Consider the following 23,200-nt stretch of genomic DNA (forward strand, 5'->3'; position numbering starts at 1 on the left):
TGCGTGGGTTTCCTCCGGGTGCTCCGGTTTACTCCCACAGTACAAAGACGTGCAGGTTAGGTGGATTGGCCATGATAAATTCCCCTTAGTGACCAAAAAGGTTAGGAGGGGTTATTGGGTTACGGGGATAGGGTGGAAGTGAGGACTTAAGTGGGTCGGTGCAGACTCGATGGGCTGAATGGCCTCCTTCTGCACTGTATGTTCTATGTTCCCAAGACACCCCCCACACCTGCCAAATGCTTCAGAATATTTGCACGACCTAAGTTAGGTGTTTACAATCGCCAAAGGTGTTTTCTTTGTGTGTTCGACTTCCCCAGGCTTGTATTGGCTTGTGTGAGAAATGGAGGGATTGTATCCTGGATTTTGCTTGGGGCGGGGCAGGGGTTGATGGGTGGGGTGGGGTGGGGAGTATTTAAACAGAACTAGTCCTCAGGATGAAGGGGGGGACAGGATTCTAAACATTGACTGGCAAAGGGAGAGACTGATAGGCCGAAGAGTCCTTTTCTCAGGGTGGGCTGTCTGATTGCACTGCGGCAGGGGGCAATTAGTGAGAGAGTGGGGGACGACTCAAAAAGTTACCCAGGGGCCATTCGGCTGGCATTAAATATTCTGGCATTAATCGAGCGGCCACATTCAGGGTAGCGAGCGGTTTTCTGGGCGATACATAGGCTATATACATGTTGGGCCCAGCACCTCACTGACTCCTGGCTGGTTACTGAGGGGCCAGCAGCAGACACTCAACTTTTCAAATTCCTGCCTTCGGCCTAAGTATCAATCGGACACCAGAGGTTGCAGGAACAAGACGTCCGCTCCCTCTCTGGCCAGGCCTGGGCGGGGGAGGGAGGGGAGTGTGATTTGGGAGGAGGAGGGGAGCGTGGGGGCTGGGGATTGCTGGATGAAACGAAACCTCCAGGAATTCAGGAATGGTCTTAGGCCAAATATTTTCAAAATTCACTCATGGGATGTGGCTTTCGCTGGCTAGGGCTGCATTTTCTCCCCATTCCCAGCTGACAACCCACGTGCTGGTTTAAAGAGAGGGGGATACTGTGTTGTTGAAAGAACCAATAAAACGTCAAACAATTTAAATGCCATTGCCAAAGAAGGAGGGATTTCCTCGTGGTGACAATCAGAAATAATTGCACAAAAGGTCAGATTTCAAATGCTGCTTTCACCTCACAGAGGAAGTTATTCATCCCCCCCCCCCCACTGCACCCTCCCATTCCGAGCCTCCCCCCCCCCCCCCCGCCCCCCCCCCCCCCCCCCCCGCCCCCACACACACACTCTCCCTCTGTTGGGAGCCGCAGATATCACAAATCGAAGATAAGTGAAGTGAATTGTGTGAATCGATGGTGCAGAAACAGGCCAGCAGAGGGTAACACGACACCAGTCTGCTATCAGAACCAGTGATAGGAGAGCAGATTGAAACTCTCCCGGTCGAGCAGCTCGCCTCACTCTGTCTAGTGTCGCCATTTTTCTGTAGGTGCTGTTTTCCAGCAGGGTTGCAGTTGCCCTCCTTGACCTGCTGGAACAGTGAGTGAGCGAGCAAGGGAGGGAAAGGGACCACGGCCTAAGGGCATTGTCAGGCCTGCACATAAAGAATGGGAGGATAGGGCAAGGAAACGGGATTGGTGCAACCACTCCCCTCCATTTTTAATCACCTTTAATTTCTCAGTACCTGCATCAAAAAGGGGTCATCTGATAAAGAGAGCAGCTTCAGACAAAAGCTTGTGGTAACTAGTTACCAAAGGTGAATTGATCTCGGCCTGTCAATACTGACCCCAGTCTGTGGATACTGACCCCAGACGGTGGATACTGACACCAGACAGTGGATACTGACCCCAGTCTGTGGATACTGACCCCAGTCTGTGGATACTGACCCCAGACAGTGGATACTGACCCCAGTCTGTGGATACTGACCCCGCCTGTGGATACTGACCCCGCCTGCGGATACTGACACCAGACTGTGGATACTGACCCCGCCTGTGGATACTGACACCAGACTGTGGATACTGACCCCAGACTGTGGATACTGACCCCGCCTGTGGATACTGACCCCAGTCTGTGGATACTGACCCCAGTCTGTGGATACTGACCCCAGACGGTGGATACTGACCCCAAACGGTGGACACTGACCCCAGCCTGTGGATACTGACCCCGCCTGTGGATACTGACCCCAGACTGTGGATACTGACCCCAGACAGTGGATACTGACCCCAGCCTGTGGGTACTGACCCCAGCCTGTGGATACTGACCCCAGCCTGTGCATACTGACCCCAGCCTGTGCATACTGACCCCAGACGGTGGATACTGACCCCAGACGGTGGATACTGACCCCAGCCTGTGGATACTGACCCCAGACAGTGGATACTGGCCCCAGACAGTGGATACTGACCCCAGACAGTGGATACTGACCCCAGACGGTGGATACTGACCCCAGACGGTGGATACTGACCCCAGACTGGATACTGACCCCAGACTGTGGATACTGACCCCAGACTGTGGATACTGACCCCAGCCTGTGCATACTGACCCCAGCCTGTGCATACTGACCCCAGACGGTGGATACTGACCCCAGACGGTGGATACTGACCCCAGCCTGTGGATACTGACCCCAGACAGTGGATACTGACCCCAGACTGTGGATACTGACCCCAGACGGTGGATACTGACCCCATCCTGTGGATACTGACCCCAGACGGTGGATACTGATCCCAGACTGTGGATACTGACCCCGCCTGTGGGAAATGATCCCAGACGGTGGATACTGACCCCAGACTGTGGATACTGACCCCGCCTGTGGATACAGACCAGATGGTGGATACTGACCCCAGACTGTGGATACTGACCCCGCCTGTGGGAAATGACCCCAGACGGTGGATACTGACCCCAGACTGTGGATACTGACCCCCGCCTGTGGGAAACGACCCCAGACGGTGGATACTGACCCCGCCTGTGGGAAATGACCTGTGCAAACTGGGAACAGTCCATGGAACAGGTCCAGGCCTGAAACTGGGCTCCGCCTGTGTGTGCTGGTCCTGTTGTGTGTAACTGCAAATACAGAGCATGCAGAAGGAGAATAAGAGGCTATAAACGTTTCGGAGCTCATTCTAGACCCTCACTTCTCTCTATATGAATACCCTAGCTCAAGAACCCCTTCATCAACCAGTTGACAACTCCATCTTCCACCTGACAGTCATTATGTACAGAGGGGACTGGAGACTCATGCTAGCACAGACCTGTTAGGCCTATTCCTGTGAAATGCCTCATCATTCAAATATTGACAATGGCGTTAGAATTAAAAAGTTAAAGCATGTTAGTGACCCTAAAGTCTAATGCGGTTAAACATCTGGAACATTCTCGAACTGCCTTTAAGGATCTGGCTCACCCCCCCCCCCCCTTGTTATTTTGAGCCTCAGGACCGACTGCTGCATATTGAGACAGATTTGGAGTTTTTCCAAATAACTGAGGGGATGGGAAAGTAGGACACAGAAAGAAAAGGAGGAGGGAGGAGGTTAAGGAGAGGGAGGAGAGAGAACATGGATCTCGTTATCTAGCGTCTTGACTCTGGCAGTTCAATGTCATATCAGAGTCCAGCCTGCCTTCTCCGTGTAGCCATCGTTCTCAGTGTGGAGTGGGGGTGGGCGGGCTTGCTCGAGAACGTTCTGTAGTGCGGCATGTACTGACGGACAATGACCAGTTCAGTTGCTGGGAGGAAGTTCCAGCTCCATCTCAGTTCTGCTCCTCCAACATATCCATCATGATGCAGATGAGCTTATCCAGGCCCCAGAGATAGCCGTCCTCTCGATTGCCCTCCACCCAGGGCTGCCTGTGGGTCAGGACCTGGCCCTCGGGCAGGGGTGTTGTTTTTCCAAAGTCGATCATCCAAACCTTGGCCTGGTCCCGCCTGTCATGTACAAAGAGCAAAGAGCTTCCGATCACCTGGGGTACAACAAAGGGAGGGGCCATCAGTACACAGTTATTTATATCGTGACTTCCACAACCCTCTCAGGACACTCCCATTGCACATTGAAACCAATTAAATGCCTTTTGAAGTGTAACCGTTATTGTAATGTGGGAAACGCACGGTGGACAATGTATGCACAGCAAGATCCCACAAAAGCAGTGTCTGTGTTGATGATGTTGGTTGAGGACTAATTATTGGCCAGGACACTGGATATACTTCCATTGGTATCACAGGATCTGTTTACATCGATGTTTATCCCAGGATCCAAGCTGTTTGGTGAAACCAAGACACAGGGCTTTTCTTCACTCTGCGAGTTTATTGTCTCACAGCTCTTACATTTCGCCCAGTGTCCCAGCTATCACCTATTTACCTGTGCCCAAAAGACAATGAATACCCATCACCTGTTTTCTTTTAGTCTCAACGATGTGATTAACATGAAACCTCTAGAGAACTGTTTTTTTTTGCGTATTTTCTTTTTTTAAGGCAGGGTATAAAGAATCCATGATTGGTTCCTGCATGGATGCAGATGGGTCTGGTATCCGAGCAGAGGAGGTTAGAATAATAATAAAACATTTTTATTATTGTCACAAGTAGGTTTACATTAACAATGCTACTGTGAAAATCCCCTCGTCGCCACGTTCCGGTCAGGTCACAGAGGGAGAATTCAGAATGTCCAATTCACCTAACAGCACGTCTTTCAGGACTGTGGGAGGAGACCGGAGCACCCGGAGGAAACCCACGCAGACACGGGGAGAACGTGCAGACTGACACAGACAGTGACCCAAGCCGGGAACCAAACCCGGGTCCCAGGCGCTGTGAAGCAAAAGTGCTAACCACTATGCTACCGTGCTGCCAGCGTGTCATTGCTGCTGCTGGAGTAGGGAAGATATATATTGGTGCGTGCCAGAACATTGCGCGAAAACTGTATCCTGAACTCTTGCGGTAATTGTGAGCATACGCTGTGTGGGAAGGCGTGCACCATTTTACCATATTTTCACGACCTTATCCCGCTTCTCCCCCCTTCTCTGGTGAGGCTTACAGAGACATCTAGTTAAGTCTAATGATTGGATCAAGCTAATTATACTGTTCTCCTGTTCCCCTCTGAATTCATGCATGTGGAGCCTTTTTCCCTTCTTGCTGCGCTGTAGCATTTTTGTAGTTCTGTTGTGTTGTTTTGTAAAATGAAAAATCTCAATCAACATATAATTTTTGAAACTCCCAAATCTCCTAGGAAACCGTAGGAAAGCATGTGGACAGGCAGTAACCATGGACATAGTGCAAGAAACAGATAAACAGAGATGAGAGATTACTGCCAGAAACAAATAAACAACAACACTTTAAATCAGTCTGTCGTAAATGGAGCATGCCAAGTCTCTGTACGCTCGCTCATAAATCTCAGGCACATTCCACCACCAGCTACAGCCCAGTTTTTCCAGCCTCTTTATCAGCAGCCAGTATAATACAAAACACAACTCATACCTTGAATAAAAACAGGTCCAAAAATATTCTCTGCCCTCTCCCAGTCTCCTGAGAGATCCCCCTCTCCCCAGAGATTCCCCTCTCCCAGTCTCCCCAGAGATTCCCCCTCTCCCAGATTTGGAAGATAGGAACAGGAGTAGGCCATTCAGCCCCTTGATCCTGTCCCGCCATTTAATGAAATTGTGGCTGATCTGTGGCCTCGCTCCATGCACCTGCCTTGTTTAATACCGTTGCTTAACAAAAATCTATCTATCGCGGATTTAAATTTAACAAGTGTTCTAGCTTCACCTGCTGTATGTGGGAGAGTCCCAAACCTCAACCATCCTTTCCGTGAAGAGTTTCTTTCTAGCATCTCTCCTGAACGGTCCAACCCAAATTTTCAGACAATGCCCCCTAGTTTTAGAATATCCAACCAGTGGAAAAAGTTTATTTTACCTACCCTGCATTTCCCTGTTAAATATCTGGAATACTTTGATCAGATCTCCCCTTAACCTTCTAAATTCTAGCAAAAACAGGTCAAATTTGAGTAATCTCTCCTCGTACCTTAACCCCCTTAGACCAAGTATCATATCAGGGGCAGCACGGTAGCATTGTGGATAGCACAATTGCTTCACAGCTCCAGGGTCCCAGGTTCGATTCCGGCTTGGGTCACTGTCTGTGCGGAGTCTGCACATCCTCCCTGTGTGTGCGTGGGTTTCCTCCGGGTGCTCCGGTTTCCTCCCACAGTCCAAAGACGTGCAGGTTAGGTGGATTGGCCATGATAAATTGCCCTTAGTGTCCAAAATTGCCCTTAGTGTTGGGTGGGGTTACTGGGTTATGAGGATAGAGTGGAGGTGTGGACCTTGGGTAGGGTGCTCTTTCCAAGAGCCGGTGCAGACTCGATGGACCGAATGGCCTCCTTCTGCACTGTAAAAATTCTATGAATCTATGAATTTTTGTAAACCTATGTTGCATTCCCTCGAAGGCCAGAATATCCCTCCTGCGGTGTGGTGCCCAGAACAGCTCACAGTGACTCCAATTGGGACCTAACCAGGGTTTTGTATATCTGCAGCATAACACATGTCTCTTCATACTCCAATCCTTGGAGATTCCTCAGAGATTCCCCCTCTCCCAGTCTCCCCAAAGATTCCCTCTCTCCTTCCCCCAGAGATTCCCACTCTCCCAGTCTCCCCAAAGATTCCCCCTCTCCTTCCCCCAGAGATTCCCGCTCGTCCAGTCTCCCCAATTCCCCCTCTCCTTCCCCCAGAGATTCCCGCTCTCCCTGTCTGCCCAGAGATTCCCCCTCTCCCAGGCTTCCCAAAGATTCCCCCTCTCCTTCTCCCAGAGATTCCCGCTCCCAGTCTCCCCAGAGATTCCTCCTCTCCTTCTCCCAGAGATTCCCGCTCTCCCAGTTTGCTCAGAGATTCCCACTCTCCCAGTCTGCCCAGAGATTCCCCCTCTCCCAGTGTGCCCAGAGATTCCCACACTCCTTCACCCAGAGATTCCCGCTCTCCCAGTCTGCCCAGAGATTCCCCCTCTCCCAGTTTCCTCAGAGATTCCCGCTCTCACAGTCTGCTTAGAGATGCCCGCTCTCCCAGTCTGCCCAGAGATTCCCCCTCTCCCAGTTTCCTCAGAGATTCCCGCTCTCCCAGTCTGCCCAGAGATTCCCCCTCTCCCAGTTTCCTCAGAGATTCCCGCTCTCCCAGTCTGCCCAGAGATTCCCGCTCTCCCAGTCTGCCCGGAGATTCCCGCTCTCCCAGTCTGCACAGAGATTCCCGCTCTCCCAGTATGCTCAGAGATTCCCGCTCTTCCAGTCTGCCCAGAGATTCCCGCTCTCCCAGTCTCCCCAGAGATTCCCCCTCTCCTTCTCCCAGAGATTCCCGCTTTCCCAGTTTGCCCAGAGATTCCGCCTCTCCCAATCTGCCCAGAGATTCCCGCTCTCCCAGTCAGCCCAGAGATTCCCACTCTCCCAGTCTGCCGAGAGATTCCCACTCTCCCAGTCTGCCTAGAGATTCCCGCTCTCCCAGACTGCCGAGAGATTCCTGCTCTCCCAGTCTCCCCAGAGATTCCCGCTCTCCCAGTCTGCCCAGAGATTCCCGCTCTCCCAGTCTGCCCAGAGATTCCCGCTCTCCCAGTCTGCCCAGAGATTCCCGCTCTCCCAGTCTCCCCAGAGATTCCCCCTCTCCTTCTCCCAGAGATTCCCGCTTTCCCAGTTTGCCCAGAGATTCCGCCTCTCCCAATCTGCACAGGGATTCCCGCTCTCCCAGTCTGCCCAGAGATTCCCGCTCTCCCAGTCTGCCGAGAGATTCCCGCTCTCCCAGTCTGCTCAGATATTCCCCCTCTCCCAGTCTGCTCAGAGATTCCTGCTCTCCCAGTCTGCCCAGAGATTCCCGCTCTCCCAGTCTGCCCAGAGATTCCCGCTCTCCCAGTCAGCCCAGAGATTCCCGCTCTCCCAGTCTGCCCAGAGATTCCCCCTCTCCCAGTCTGCCCAGAGATTCCCGCTCTCCCAGTCTGCCCAGAGATTCCCCCTCTCCCAGTCTGCCGAGAGATTCCCGCTCTCCCAGTCTGCTGAGAGATTCCCGCTCTCCCAGTCTGTTCAGAGATTCCCGCTCTCCCAGTCTGCTGAGAGATTCCCGCTCTCCCAGTCTGCCCAGAGCTTCCCTCTCTCCCAGTCTCCCCAGTGATTCCCGCTCTCCCAGTCTGCCCAGAGATTCCCACTCTCCCAGTCTGCCCAGAGATTCCTGTTCTCCCAGTGTGCCCAGAGATTCCCACTCTCCCAGTCTGCCCAGAGATTCCTGCTCTCCCAGTCTGCCCAGAGATTCCCGCTCTCCCAGTCTGCCCAGAGATTCCCGCTCTCCCAGTCTGCCCAGAGATTCCTGCTCTCCCAGTCTGCCAAGAGATTCCTGCTCTACCAGTCTGCCCAGAGATTCCCGCTCTCCCAGTCTGCCCAGAATTTCCCGCTCTCCCAGTCTGCCCAGAGATTCCCGCTCTCCCAGTCTGCCCAGAGATTCCCGCTCTCCCAGTCTGCCCAGAGATTCCCCCTCTCCCAATCTGCTGAGAGATTCCCGCTCTCCCAGTCTGTTCAGAGATTCCCGCTCTCCCAGTCTGCCCAGAGATTCCCGCTCTCCCAGTCTGCCCAGAGATTCCCGCTCTCCCAGTATGCTCAGAGATTGCCGCTCTCCCAGTCTGCTCAGAGATTCCCCCTCTCCCAGTCTGCCCAGAGATTCCCGCTCTCCCAGTCTACCCAGAGATTCCCGCTCTCCCAGTCTGCCCAGAGATTCCCGCTCTTCCAGTCTGCTCAGAGATTCCTGCTCTCCCAGTCTGCTCAGAGATTCCTGCTCTCCCAATGTGCCCAAAGTTTCCCGCTCTCCCAGTCTGCCCAGAGATTCCCGCTCTCCCAGTCTGCTCAGAGATTCCTGCTCTCCCAATCTGCCCAGAGTTTCCCGCTCTCCCAGTCTGCGCAGAGATTCCCGCTCTCCCAGTCTGCTCAGAGATTCCTGCTCTCCCAATCTGCCCAGAGTTTCCCGCTCTCCCAGTATGCTCAGAGATTGCCGCTCTCCCAGTCTGTTCAGAGATTCCCGCTCTCCCAGTCTGCTGAGAGATTCCCGCTCTCCCTGTCTGCCCAGAGATTCCCGCTCTCCCAGTCTGCCCAGAGATTCCCGCTCTCCCAGTCTGCCCAGAGATTCCCGCTCTCCCAGTCTGTTCAGAGATTCCCGCTCTCCCAGTCTGCTCAGAGATTCCCGCTCTCCCAGTCTGCCCAGAGATTCCCGTTCTCCCAGTCTGCCAAGAGATTCCTGCTCTCCCAGTCTGCCAAGAGATTCCCGCTCTCCCAGTCTGCCGAGAGATTCCCGCTCTCCCAGTCTCCCCAGAGATTCCCCCTCTCCCAGTCTGCTCAGAGATTCCCGCTCTCCCAGTCTGCCAAGAGATTCCTGCTCTCCCAGTCTGCCCAGAGATTCCCGCTCTCCCAGTCTGCCCAGAGATTTCCCGCTCTCCCAGTCTCCCCAGAGATTCCCCCTCTCCCAGTCTGCTCAGAGATTCCCGCTCTCCCAGTCTGCTCAGAGATTCCCGCTCTCCCAGTCTGCCCAGAGATTCCCGCTCTCCCAGTCTGCTCAGAGATTCCCGCTCTCCCAGTCTGCCGAGAGATTCCCACTCTCCCAGTCTGCCCAGAGATTCCCGCTCTCCCAGTCTGCCCAGAGATTCCCGCTCTCCCAGTCTGCCCACAGATTCCCGCTCTCCCAGTCTGCCCACAGATTCCCGCTCTCCCAGATTGCCGAGAGATTCCCGCTCTCCCAGTCTGCCCGGAGATTCCCGCTATCCCAGTCTGCCCAGAGATTCCCGCTCTCCCAGTCTGCTGAGAGATTCCCACTCTCCCAGTCTGCCCAGAGATTCCCGCTCTCCCAGTCTGCCCAGAGATTCCTGCTCTCCCAGTCTGCCCAGAGATTCCCACTCTCCCAGTCTGTTCAGAGATTCCCGCTCTCCCTTCTGCCCAGAGATTCCCGCTCTCCCAGTCTGTTCAGAGATTCCCGCTCTCCCAGTCTGCCAAGAGATTCCTGCTCTCCCAGTCTGCCCAGAGATTCCCGCTCTCCCAGTCTGCTGAAAGATTCCCACTCTCCCAGTCTGCCCAGAGATTCCCACTCTCTCAGGCTGCCCAGAGATTCCCACTATCCCAGTCTGCCAAGAGATTCCCGCTCTCCCAGTCTGCCCAGAGATTCCCGCTCTCCCAGTCTGCTGAAAGATTCCCACTCTCCCAGTCTGCCCAGAGATTCCCACTCTCTCAGGCTGCCCAGAGATTCCCACTATCCCAGTCTGCTCAGAGATTCCCGCTCTCCCAGTCTGCTCAGAGATTCCCACTCTCTCAGGCTGCCCAGAGATTCCCACTATCCCAGTCTGCCAAGAGATTCCCGCTCTCCCAGTCTGCCCAGAGATTCCTGCTCTCCCAGTCTGCCCAGAGATTCCCGCTCTCCCAGTCTGCTGAAAGATTCCCACTCTCCCAGTCTGCCCAGAGATTCCCACTCTCTCAGGCTGCCCAGAGATTCCCACTATCCCAGTCTGCCAAGAGATTCCCGCTCTCCCAGTCTGCCCAGAGATTCCTGCTCTCCCAGTCTGCCCAGAGATTCCCGCTCTCCCAGTCTGCTGAAAGATTCCCACTCTCCCAGTCTGCCCAGAGATTCCCGCTCTCCCAGTCTGCTGAAAGATTCCCACTCTCCCAGTCTGCCCAGAGATTCCCACTCTCTCAGGCTGCCCAGAGATTCCCACTATCCCAGTCTGCTCAGAGATTCCCCCTCTCCCAGTCTGCCCAGACATAATTTCTTAAACATGCAATGGTTGGATTTTAACTCAATCTCTGGATCATTAATCCTGAATTATTAATTTCATAGATGTACGTACAAGACTATGCCGAGAATTTGCGCACTCCCATTTCCAAGGTTAGCTGGGAGGTAGGTGTGGGGCAGTGGGATGATGGAAGATGCTGTGTCCGAGTGAGAGACTGGGATGAATAAAATGGTTCTGCACGATAGCGGCTTCCACTGCCAGAGACCAGCGACCTTCCAACTTACAGCGGGCCGTCATCTCACTTATTGCTGCCAATAGCAGTAAGAGCAGGTTTCAGTCTTTCATCCCGTCTTATATGTGCTGGAGGACGGGATGTCCAGTCTCAAAGGCTGCAGACCGCGACCCGGATCCGGATCATGGCCTGCTGTTACACAGGGCCCCCTGGCATGGCTCAGTGTCAGGTGGCCCATCAGATGCTCATTGAAGAGAGGAAGCTGTGTATTGTGCGGACGTCTAATGTCTGTGCAATCAGAGCGTGGGGAGAAGTCCTCCTAAAGGGACAAAGTTGCCCCCAGATTCAGTCAGGCTACCCTTGGTGCCCTCCTGCATTTGTCACTGGACCAGTAATTCAGAGACATGCTCTGGATGTCTATCCCCCTTCCCTGGTCCCCTGAGTGTACCACGAAGAGCTCACTCTTCTCCACGTTGAGCTTATACCCGGAAAAGTCCCCAAACTCCCTGATGATCCGCATCACCTCCGGCATCCCCCCCACTGGGTCCGCCACATACAGTAACAGGTCATCGGCATGAAGCGATACCCGGTGCCCCTCCCCCCCCCCGCGGACCAGCCCCCTCCAGTTCCTGGACTCCCTTAGAGCCATAGCCAAAGGTTCAATTGCCAATGCAAATAGCAAGGGGGTTAGGAGGCACCCTTGCCTCGTCCCCCGGTACAGCCAAAAGTATTCAGACCTCCTCTGATTCGTGGCCACACTCGCCACCGGGGCTTTGTAAAGTAGCCTAACCCAACTAATGAACCCCTCCCCGAACCCAAACCTCCTCAACACTTCCCAGAGGTACCTCCACTCCACCCTATCGAAGGCCTTCTCCGCGTCCATCGCCGCCACTATCTCCGCCTCCCCCTCCACTGTAGGCATCATGATTACGTTAAGAAGCCTCCGCACATTGGTATTCAGCTGCCTCCCCTTAACAAAACCCGTCTGGTCCTCGTGAATCACCCCCGGGACACAGTCCTCAATTCTGGTAGCCAACACCTTCACTAACATCTTCGCGTCCACGTTGAGGAGAGAGATTGGCCTATACGACCCACACGGTAATGGGTCCTTGTCCCGCTTCAAGATCAGCGCCCTGGACATCGTCGGGGGTACGGCCCCCCCCTCCCTCGCCTCATTGAAAGTCCTCACTAATAGTGGGCCCAGCAGGTCCATGTACTTCCGGTAAAATTCCACCGGGAACCCATCTGGCCCCGATGCCTTCCCCGCCTGCATTCTCCCCAGCCCCTTAGTCAGCTCCTCCAGCCCTACCTGTGCCCCAAGCCCAGCCACCTGCTCCTCCTCCACCCTCGGGAACCTCAGTCGATCCAAAATTCAACGCATCCCCCCCTCCTCCGTCGGGGGCTCAGACCTATACAGCCCCTCATAAAAGTCTCTAAATACCCTATTTATTCCCACCGCACTCCGCACCGTGTTCGCCCCTTTATCCCTAACTCCCCCAATCTCCCTCGCTGCCTCCCGCTTCCGAAGCTGGTGTGCCAACATCCGGCTAGCCTTCTCCCCGTACTCATACACCGCCCCTTGCGCTTTCCTCCACTGCACCTCTGCCTTCTTGGTGGTCAACAGGTCGAACTCGGCCTGGAGGCTTCATCGCTCCTTGAGTAGTCCCTCCTCGGGGACCTCTGCATACCTCCTATCCACCCTTAAAATCGCCCCCACCAATCTCTCCCTCTCTCTCCTCTCCTTCTTCTCCTTGTGGGTCCTAGTGGAGATTAACTCTCCCCTAATCACCGCCTTCAGCGCCTCCCAGACCACCCCAACCTGCACCTCCCCATTATCGTTAGCCTCTAGGTAGCTTTCAATGCACCCCCGGGTCCACCCGCTCACCTCCTCATCCGCCAGCAAACCCACATCCAGGTGCCACAGCGGGCGCTGGTCCCTCTCCTCCCTAGTTCCAGCTCCACCAATGCGGGGCATGGTCTGAGATGGCTATGGCCCAATACTCCGTGTCCTCCACCCTCGGGATTAGTGCCCTGCTCGTAACGAAGAAGTCTATCCGGGAGTAGGCTTTATGGACGTGGGAAAAAAAAGAAAATTCCCTGGCCCCCGGCCTGACAAATCTCCATGGGTCCACTCCTCCCATCTGGTCCATAAACCCCCTCAGCACATTGGCCACCGCCGGCCTCCTACCCATCCTGGACCTGGAGCGGTCAAATGCTGGATCCAGTACCGTGTTGAAGTCCCCCCCCCCCCATTACCAAGCTCCCTGCCTCCAGGTCCGGAATCCGGCCCAGCATACGCCGCATGAACCCCGCATCATCCTAATTCGGGGCGTATACATTCACTAATACCACCCGCACCCCCTGCAGCTTACCGCTCACCATCACATACCTAAATGCGTCTCCTGGAGCATAACCACATCTGACTTCAGTCCCTTCAAGTGCGCGAACACACGGGCCCTCTTGACCGGCCCGTTCAGGCCTCTCACATTTCAAGTTGTCAGCCGGGTCAGGGGGCTTCCCGCCCCCCCTCCCTTGCCGATTAGCCATCCCCTTTTCTAGGCCAGTCACGTACCCGCGCCTCCCGCACTCTCCATTTCCCCCCCAGCGGCAGACCCCCGCCCTGACTCTCTCTCCAAGCTCCAGCCCACCTTTGGCCAATGCAGCAGCCACCCAGTTCCCCCCTGCCCCCCTTCCCCCTTAACCCCCCCCCCCCACTAGCTAGGTCCCCCCTAGCTGCGTTGCTCCCCCCATAGCACTCCCGTAAGTCAGCTGACTCCTGCTGACCCCGGCCACTCCCACAACTCCATCGACCCCCCAGTGTGGAATCCTCCCCCCCCCCTCCTGTCCATCAGCGGGCGCTCCTCTCCAACACCGCCCTTCCCCCCCGGCCCTGCCCCCTTCCTTCACTAGCGCGGGAAAAAGCCCCGCTTTCCATCAAATCGGCCCCGCCCGCTCTGGCGCAGCTCCCTTTTGCGGCCTAATCCCAGCTCCCCCACCTCGGGCCTCCCATCTCCCCTCCCCCCAACTTGGCCCTGTCCTTCCAACCACCAACGTCCACACTCTCACAAAACCCCCACTTCGAACTATTTCACCCTACACCACCCAGCACCCAAGGGAACAATACAGAACAGAATAGAACATCCCCCAACATCCCCCAAAGCACAGTAACCACAGTAGCCCCCCGAGACCTCCCCTCACAACCAACCCTCAGTCCGTGTCCAACTTTTCGGCCTGAATAAAGGTCCACGCCTGCTCCGGCGTCTCAAAGTAATGGTGCGGGTCCTTAAACGTGACCCACAGTCGCGCCGCTTGCAGCATCTCAAATTTCACCCCCTTCTGATGCTGAACCGTCTTAGCCCGATTGTACCCGGCTCTCTTCTTGGCCACATCCACGCTCCAGTTCTGGTATATCCGGACCTCTGCATTCTCCCATCTGCTGCTCCGCTCCTTCTTTGCCCACCTTAGGACACACTCCCTGTCCACCAAGCGGTGGAACCGCACCAATACCGCCTGCGGCGGCTCGTTAGACTTGGGCCTCCTCGCCAGGACTCGGTGGGCCCCATCCAGCTCCAGGGGCCCGGGAAGGCACCCGCGCCCATCAACGTGTTCAGCATCATGACCACATATGCTCCAGCATCTGACCCCTCCACTCCCTCCGGGAGACCCAGATTCCGCAGGTTCTTCCTCCTCGACCGATTCTCCATGTCCTCGAACTTCTCCTGCCATTTCTTATGCAGCGCCTCGTGCGCCTCCACCTTCCCTGCCAGGCCCAATATCTCGTCCTCATTCTCCGAGGCTTTCTGCCGCACCTCCCGGATCGCCGCCCCTTGGGCCTTCTGGGTCTCGACCAGCTTGTCGATCGAAGCCTTCATCGGCTCCAGCAGCTCTGCTTTCAATTCCGCGAAGCAGCGTTTGAGAAACTCCTGCTGCTCTTGCGCCCACTGCGCCCACGCTGCCTGGTCTCCACCCGCCGCCATCTTGGCTTTCCTCCCTCGCACTTTTCGCTGCACCAGAATTACTTTTTTCACCGCTCCACTCCTGGTCCAATCCATACAGTGCCGGAGAAATCGTACTGTCACCTTCCCACACTGGGAACCATCGAACAAATGCCGCTGGGGCCCCTCAAAAGAGCCCAAAAGTCCGTTTCTGGCGGGAGCTGCCGAACGTGCGACTTAGCTCAGCATAGCCGCAACCGGAAGTCTGCAGTTGACTGTTAACTGCCACCCCCCCCAAGGGCAATTAGGGATGGGCAAGAAATGCTGGCCCAGGCAGCGATGCCCACATCCCAAGAATTAATAATGAATGAAAAAGAGGCAGAGGTCCCTCTTCTAGGGGGCTTCCAGGCAGGAAGCTCTCTTCTGGGGGGCTTCCAGGCAGGGAGCTCTCTTCTGGGGCGCTTCAAGGCAGGGAGCTCTCTTCTGGGGGGCTTCCAGGCAGGGAGCTCTCTTCTGGGGGGCTTCCAGGCAGGGAGCTCTCTTCTGGGGGGCTTCCAGGCAGGGAGCTCTCTTCTGCGGCAGGCTTACAGGTAGGGGTCTCTTATGGGAGGTCTCTGGCGTGAATCTCTTTAATTAGGGGGTCTCTGCTGGGGGACGTCGGGTCACCCATGTACTGTTGGGGACGGGGACAGGGGCTGTAGCCACCTGGGTTGGCCAACTCCCGATGTAAAATGGAGAACAGCAAAGGCTGCAAGGAAATTCAGCCAACACAGGCAGAAACCAGCAGGTGCAAGTTACTGTGTATTAAACTCTGCAAAAGTCCAGACAGCATCGATACAAGCAGCCATCTGCATAATAATGTAGCAGCCATCTGCATACTGATGAGCGATCCCCGGGAACAATCGCAACATTTGGGACAAACAAAGCTAAGCCAGACTCCCCGGCGCCAGCAGGAGCCAACACAAAAGAGGTTAACGGACACCTCAAGACCGCCCATCGATCAGGGAACCGCTCCAGTATTGGAGAAATCGAACCAAGCGATTGGGACAAAGTCCAATCACTTGGAACCAGGTACAGGGTCCGGCCCGAAAGGCGGGAAGCCCCTGGGCACTATAAAAGTTAAGTCCCCAAGTGCAAATAATTTTTTTTGACCGGGTCACTCAGCAACGCGAACCAACCTTGACAGTGACCGGTACAGCTGCCGCCGATATCCAGTAAGTCTTAAGTCAACACTCACTACGAGATAGGCGCTCCTAGCTACCAATCCGTACCAACTTCGAATCCCGCCTACTTCTACGACTCAGAACCCTAACGAAAGGCCATTTGTTCCCCTGACCTGGTGGGCCAGTCCGAAGCTAAGTATAGGCCTGTTCGTCGTAGAAGTAGCTTAGAAGTAGAATTTGTGCATGAGTAGCGATTACTGTGTATAATAAATGTGCTTTGATTTGAATCTTACTAATCGGTGTATTGAGTTATTGATCATTACTTGAACTTGAACCTCGTGGCGGTATCATAAAGATACCTGGCGACTCGAGAGCAAAGGTTATAAAACAGAGCCAATTGAACCAACCAAAAGTTAGCAACAGGGCGTCCCAGAAAATCCTGGGGGCGGGGGGGGGGGGGGCTGGTGGCTGGATTGCGATGCAGGTGGGGGGTTGATCTGTATTGCAAGGGGGGCCCAGCCGTCGAACCCTGCTATCGGGCTTCCTGCTCAAAATGACGGCCCGATAGTGGGATTGCAATTCTAGTCATGCAAAACAGTGCATGGGGAAGGATTAGGTCTTGCTTCCTGATTTGTGCCCCCGGCGTGAAGGCAAATCAGGCGCAATTCAAAAGTCTTCCAAATGGAGAATCCTGCCTCGTGTCTGTGTGATATCAACAAGACTCAGGTCGTATTAGGAGGTAATACTGGAGAGGGGCAATCTTTCAGTTTACTTTAATAGGCACGGTGACCAGGGAATGGAACACTGAGGGAATACTGACATCACCAATGTCATCAATGCATCAAGGAAGCCCCAACAGTCAATAGTTTATCGATAACTCTTTGGAAAATACTAATCTCCACTCACCTCATGAGTTTTGAAGAAAGGAGAGTCCTCCAGAGTGTCCTTAATCAGCTTCAAACGATCGAGGTACATTTTCTGGAACAGATAGAATGCAGGAATCACTGAAGTGAATATCCTTCCTTCCCTTTCCCCCTCCCCGAGTTCAGGGTGAGAAGCACAGAATCTTTACAATGCATAAGGAGGCCTTTGGGCCCATCGACTCTGCACTGGCCCTTTGAAAGAGCATATTACCTAATCCCCCCCCCCCCCCCCCCCCCCCCCCCCGCCGCCCATCCCTGTAACCTGCACATTCTTTCTTTTCTGATAACAATCCAATTCCTCTTTGAAGATCAACCTGCCTCAACCACCCCTCTCAGGAAGTTCGTTCCAGATGTCAACCACCTCACATTTACTCATTTTGTCCATTATTTTGAACCTGTATCCTCTTGTTATCTTTCTTTTAATTTAGTGTACTCAATTCATTTCTTTTTCCAATTAAGGGGAAATTTAGCGTGGCCAATCCACCTACCCTGCGCATCTTTTGGGTTGTGGGGGCAAAACCCATGCAAACACTGGGAGAATGTGCAAACTCCACACGGACAGTGACCCAGAGCCGGGATCGAACCTGGGACCTTGCGCCGTGAGGCAGCAGGGCTAACCCACTGCGCCACCGTGCTGCCCTTGTGTCCTCGTGTTCTTGATGCTCTCTTGAATGGGAACAGTTTCTCACTATTTACCCTGTCCATACCCCTCAGGATCTTGAGTACCTCTATCAAGCCTCCTCTCAGCATTCTTCCTCAAAGGAAAACAGACCCAACCTCTCCAATCTATCAAAGAACAACAAAGAACAAAGAAATGTACAGCACAGGAACAGGCCCTTCGGCCCTCCAAGCCCGTGCCGACCATGATGCCTGACTAAACTACAATCTTCTACACTTCCTGGGTCCGTATCCCTCCATTCCCATCCTATTCATGTATTTGTCAAGATGCCCCTTAAATGTCCCTATCGTCCCTGCTTCCACCACCTCCTCCGGTAGCGAGTTCCAGGCACCCACTACCCTCTGTGTAAAAAACTTGCCTCGTACATCTACTCTAAACCTTGCCCCTCTCACCTTAAACCTATGCCCCCTAGTAATTGACCCCTCTACCCTGGGGAAAAGCCTCTGACTATCCACTCTGTCTATGCCCCTCATAATTTTGTATACCTCTATCAGGTCTCCCCTCAACCTCCTTCGTTCCAGTGAGAACAAGCCGAGTTTATTCAACCGTTCTCATAGCTAATGCCTTCCATACCAGGCAACAGTCTGGTAAATCTCTTCTGCACTCTCTCTAAAGCCTCCACATCCTTCTGGTAGTGTGGCGACCAGAATTGAACACTATACTCCAAGTGTGGCCTAACTAAGGTTCTATACAGCTGCAACATGACTTGCCAATTCTTATACTCAATGCCCCGGCCAATGAAGGCAAGCAAGCATATCCTCATTGCTACAGTTCTTTATCGCTGGAATCATTCTTGGGAATCTCCTCTCTACTCTCTCCAATACCTTCACACCCTCCCTCAGATATGAAGCCCAAGACTGAATACAATACTTCAGATGAGGCCTAACTAATGTCTTACACAAGGTCAACATGACCTCCTTCTCTCACCCGCTCCCCAAATCTGTCCTCTTCCTCACTTCTCCCTACCTGTCACCCATCTATCCTCCCCTCGATGCCCAGTTCCCTTTCCACCATCTCCCTCACCTCCCTCCTCATCAGAGTGCTCCTGCCAACAGGATTTTTGAACAGCACCCACCTCCCCCTCCCAGTTCAAGGATGGTTGAGGCTCCGATCTGCGGCTCTGACCTTCTCTCCCATCTTTGCTCTCAGGCGGAATCTCATTTCCTCACCCACGTTGCAGCCAAAATCAGCCCCATTCACAAAAGACAAAGCATACAACCAACAAACGTTTTTTTTTTCTTATAAATTTAGAGGGCCCAATTCATTCTTTTTCCAATTAAGGGGCAATTTAGTGTGGCCAATTCACCTACCTTGTACATCTTTGGGTTGTGGGGCGAAGCCCACGCAAACACGGGGAGAATGTGCAAACTCCACACGGACAGTGACCCAGAGCCGGGATCGAACCTGGGACCTCGGTGCAGTGAGGCAACAGGGCTAACCCACTGCGCCACCGTGCTGCCCGCAAACACCAACAAACTTACCAAAATAATCTTGTTTCCTTGGTGAACTCTCGGAATGCCACCACAACCTGCTCTTTGGTCTTTGTCTTCTTAAAGTCACGGTTCACAGACCCCGTCTTCGTTCTGTAGGAAGAAGAAATAATTAACAGAAGCATGCAAACAACACTGACCTTTCACCTCTTAGGCCTAAAAGTAGACTCAATCCAAGTTAATTGTATGGAAGGTCGCTCTCTCCCAACAGGCTGATCGATCCCACCACCGTAATTAAATGGGTTGCTAAACTCCAAGGAGGCAAAGGACCCAGCTTACACACCTCAGCTCACAATGTAACAGACACTGAAGCTACCTATCAGGAAACAGACTGACTGCTGTAATATTGGGCGCAGTTGCGAAGTTTGGGTTTATCCTGTCTCTTATTCAGCACAGAAAGAGAGACAGGTTGCCAAAGCTTTTCATCTTGCACAAATCAGGACAAACGCATGATGCCAAATTTCAAACACCACTACAATTTATACCACAGGAGAAAAGGGTGCTGATTGGTTGGCAAGTCGACTCTGATTGGTCAAGGCGTCCCATGGAGAAAGCAACTGGAGGCTAGCCAATCACCCGAGTAATTCAAAAGGATGCAAGGCTTCTACACATAGCACTAACACTAACACATTCAACAGCAGCACGGCGGCACAGTGGTTAGCACTGCTGCCTCACAGCACCAGGGACCCGAGTTCAATTCCGGCCTCAGGTGTCTGTGCGGAGTCTGCACGTTCTCCCCATGTCTGCATGGGTTTCCTCCGGGGTGCTCCGGTTTCCTCCCACAGTCCAAAGATGTGCAGGTCAGGTGGATTGGCTGTGCTAAATTCCCCCCTTAGTGTCCAGGGATGTGCAGGTTAGGTGGGGGTTACGGGTGAGGGTGCACTTTGAGTGCAGACTCAATGGGCCAATAGACTCCTTCTGCTCCGTAGGAATTCTACACTCACAGGTATACCAACACACACTTATATAAACCAACACAGACTTCGACACACCAACACTGTCTCATATACACCAAAACACACACTTCTAGACTCCAAAACACACACTTCTATACACCAACAAATACTCCTATGCACACTGATACATCCCGAAACACCTAGTTTAGCTCAGTGGGCTAGACAGCTGGTTGTAATGCAGAACAAGGCTAGCAGCGCGGGTTCAATTCCCGTACCAGCTTACTCAAACAGGTGCTGGAATGTGGCGACTAGGGGCTTTTCACAGTAACTTCATACTTGTGACAATAAACGATTATTATTAAGTACACTGATACACACTGGGCGGCACGTAGTGTGGTGGTTAACACTGCAGCCTACGGCGCTGAGGACCCGGGTTCGAATCCCGGCCCTGGGTCACTGTCCGTGTGCAGTTTGCACAGTCTCCCCGCGTCTGCGTGGGTTTCGCCCCCACAACCCAAAGATGTGCAGGTTAGGTGAATTGGCCACGCTAAATTGCACCTTAATTGGGGAGAAAAATAATTGGGCACTCTAAATTTTTCCCCAAAAAGCATGATAAGTACACTGATACACACTGACACATGTTCATACACATACAGCCACACACACACTCACAGTCACATATAAACACACACACACTCATGCAGTGTAACAGACACACACTCATACAGTCACACACACTCACAATCTCACACACACTCATACAGTCTTTCTCACACACACTCACATAGTCACACACACTCATACAGTCACACACACAAGACGATAAGACAGGAGCAGAATTAGGCCACTCGGCCCATCGAGTCTGCTCCGCCATTCAATCATGGCTGATATTTTCTCTGCCTTCTCTCAAGAAGACACATACACAGACACATAGTCACATACAAGCAGACATACAGTCACACATACAGTCACACACATATACAGTCTCACACACATACACAGAAATTGCATGGATGGGATTCCTGTGGGATCCCACCTTCCCCGAACTGGAAGCAATTTTATAATGGGGGGGCGGGAGGAGGCATGGGGAGGAAGTGGGAAAGAGCGGAGGGGGAGGGGTGAGAAAAGGGCAAGACTGCCCTTGCCCCAATTTAAGGCCCTTAAATAGCCATTAAATAACCAGATCAGAAAAATTAACAAACCTACATCTCAGGCAGAAAGGGTGAAGGATGAGGTGCCTCCTTCTGACTGGTCAAGTCCTTCCGTCAAGTTCCGTAGAGTAGACCTCCGGATATTCCTCCCCCAGGACCCCACAATAAATATTCACTTATTGTCACAAGTAGGCTTCAATGAAGTTACTGTGAAAAGCCCCTAGTCGCCACATTCCGGCACCTGTTCGGGGAGGCCGGTACGGGAATTGAACCCGCGCTGCTGGTCTTGTTCTGCATTACAAGCCAGCTGTTTAGCCCCACTGTGCTAAATCAGCCCTGGTTTTAACACCTCCCTCACGACCCCCAACCATCCCCTATCCTCCCCTGTCTGGGACCCCGCCACTTACTTCCGCTCTGGCTTCTTGCACTTAGTCCCAAGCACTTTGCTGCAGTCTCTCTTCTCGCCACTGCAGCACTGTGTATGGAGGGGCTAGAGAACTGCAGCCATCTCCCAGGCCGGACCTCTGCCCAAGTGAGGTTGGATGTCCTGCCTTCTGCCAATCAATGCTCGTGATAGTGTGAAATGTCAGCTGGTTTGTTGGAGGTGGCTGGGAATCATTTCCCAAGCCCCCGCTTTCTGAAAAATTCAGAACACAGATCGATAGACGCACACTCCGATCTCTGTAATTCCCTCCAGCCCACAACCCTCTGAGATATCTGCACTCTTCTAACTCTGGCCTCTTATTATCCCTGCTTTGAATCGTTCCACAATTGGCAGCCATGCCTTACTAAGCTCAGAGGTTCCCTCTCTAAACCTCTCTGCCTCACTCTCCTTCATTCAAACACTCTTTAAAACCTATCTCTTTAACCAAACATTTGCCCTAATATTTCCTTATGTGACTCAGCATCAACATTTCTTGGTAATCATAGCTCCTATGAAACACCTTGGAATACTTTCAGCGTCAGTCGCTGTTCAGCTGTTGGCACTCTCGCCTCCGAGTCACAATGGTTCTTAGTCAACGTCCCACTCGAGGGTTTGAGCACAAAAACCACGGCCCCCACTCCAATGCCGTACTGAGGGAGTGCTGCACTATGAGATGACACATTAAACCGAGGCCAGATCTGCCTGCTCGGTGGATGTAACAGACCCATTTTGTTGAAGAGCAAGGGGAGTTATCCCCGGTGTCCTGGCCAATATTTATCCTTCAACCAACGTCACAAAATTGGATTATTTGGTCATTATCACAATGCTGCCTGTTGGAGTTTACCGAACACAAATTAACTCCTGTGCCTCCTACATTAGAACAGAGTCACACCTCAGAAAGAAGTACTGCATTGCCTGTAAAGTGCTTTGAGACGCTTGGTGCTCTTGAAAAGTGATGAATAAATGTACCTTTTCCTACATTAAAGAGTTCCATATGTAAACTGAAATAGATTGGTTTAAATCCCCCTCTTCATTCTCCTTCCCTCATATTCTCTCCTCCCTGCTGTGAGTAGTTGGATAACAAAGAAAAGGATATTTCCTTGTTGTTTTTTTGTTTGGATGTTAAATTAGGCTTCAGTCTGTGTTGCAGGCCCGTCTTGGCACTTGACCTCCTTCAGCCTCTGTCACGTACGACTGCTTTCCCAAACAGAAGTATCAGCAACAGACATTCCTGTAAGTGTGTATGTGTGTGTGTGTGGGGTTGAGGGGGGGGGGGGGGGGGTGTGGAGGGCAGGCAGGAACTGAGAAGAAAAGGCTCAGCAGCTTAATTTAGAGTCAGATGGAAACACAGGTGTCCTTAAGCCTCTGTGCATCGTAACCACGGAGACCAAGGCCAGAGGCAGCACCAATAATCAGTGTAGGAAGCACTGGTGGGGAGGAAGCACGCACCACTTTTTGCAGATAGAGGAAGAATGTGCATTTTCCAGTGCTTTTCACTGCTCGGGTGATCCCCAAGTGTTCTGCAGCTGATATATAATGTTTGACATGCCATCATTGTTGTGCTGTAGGAAACATGGCTGCCAATGTATGCACATCAAGCTCCCACAAACA

General features: G+C 53.1%; 2 protein-coding genes across 2 annotated transcripts in view; both read right to left on the reverse strand.

Moving 5' to 3' along the window:
• Window positions 1-1,268: 1,268 nt before the first annotated feature.
• On the reverse strand, window positions 1,269-19,232 carry LOC140411158 (uncharacterized). Its single transcript, XM_072500225.1, has 3 exons — window positions 19,110-19,232; window positions 16,933-17,004; window positions 1,269-3,939 (listed from the first exon to the last, which is right to left on the reverse strand). The coding sequence occupies exon 3, from the start codon at window positions 3,063-3,065 to the stop codon at window positions 1,767-1,769; it is 1,299 nt and encodes a 432-aa protein (XP_072356326.1). The 5' UTR covers window positions 3,066-3,939; window positions 16,933-17,004; window positions 19,110-19,232; the 3' UTR covers window positions 1,269-1,766.
• The window catches only part of LOC140411503 (uncharacterized), a 318,586-nt gene continuing 314,491 nt past the window's right edge, over window positions 19,106-23,200 (reverse strand). Inside the window, exon 4 of the mRNA XM_072500588.1 lies at window positions 19,106-19,211. Within this exon, the coding sequence (XP_072356689.1) occupies window positions 19,106-19,211 (106 nt within the window). The remainder of the gene's footprint in view (window positions 19,212-23,200) is intronic.

The sequence above is a fragment of the Scyliorhinus torazame genome, chromosome 4 (assembly GCF_047496885.1).
Source record: "Scyliorhinus torazame isolate Kashiwa2021f chromosome 4, sScyTor2.1, whole genome shotgun sequence".
In the NCBI taxonomy this organism is placed as follows: domain Eukaryota; kingdom Metazoa; phylum Chordata; class Chondrichthyes; order Carcharhiniformes; family Scyliorhinidae; genus Scyliorhinus; species Scyliorhinus torazame.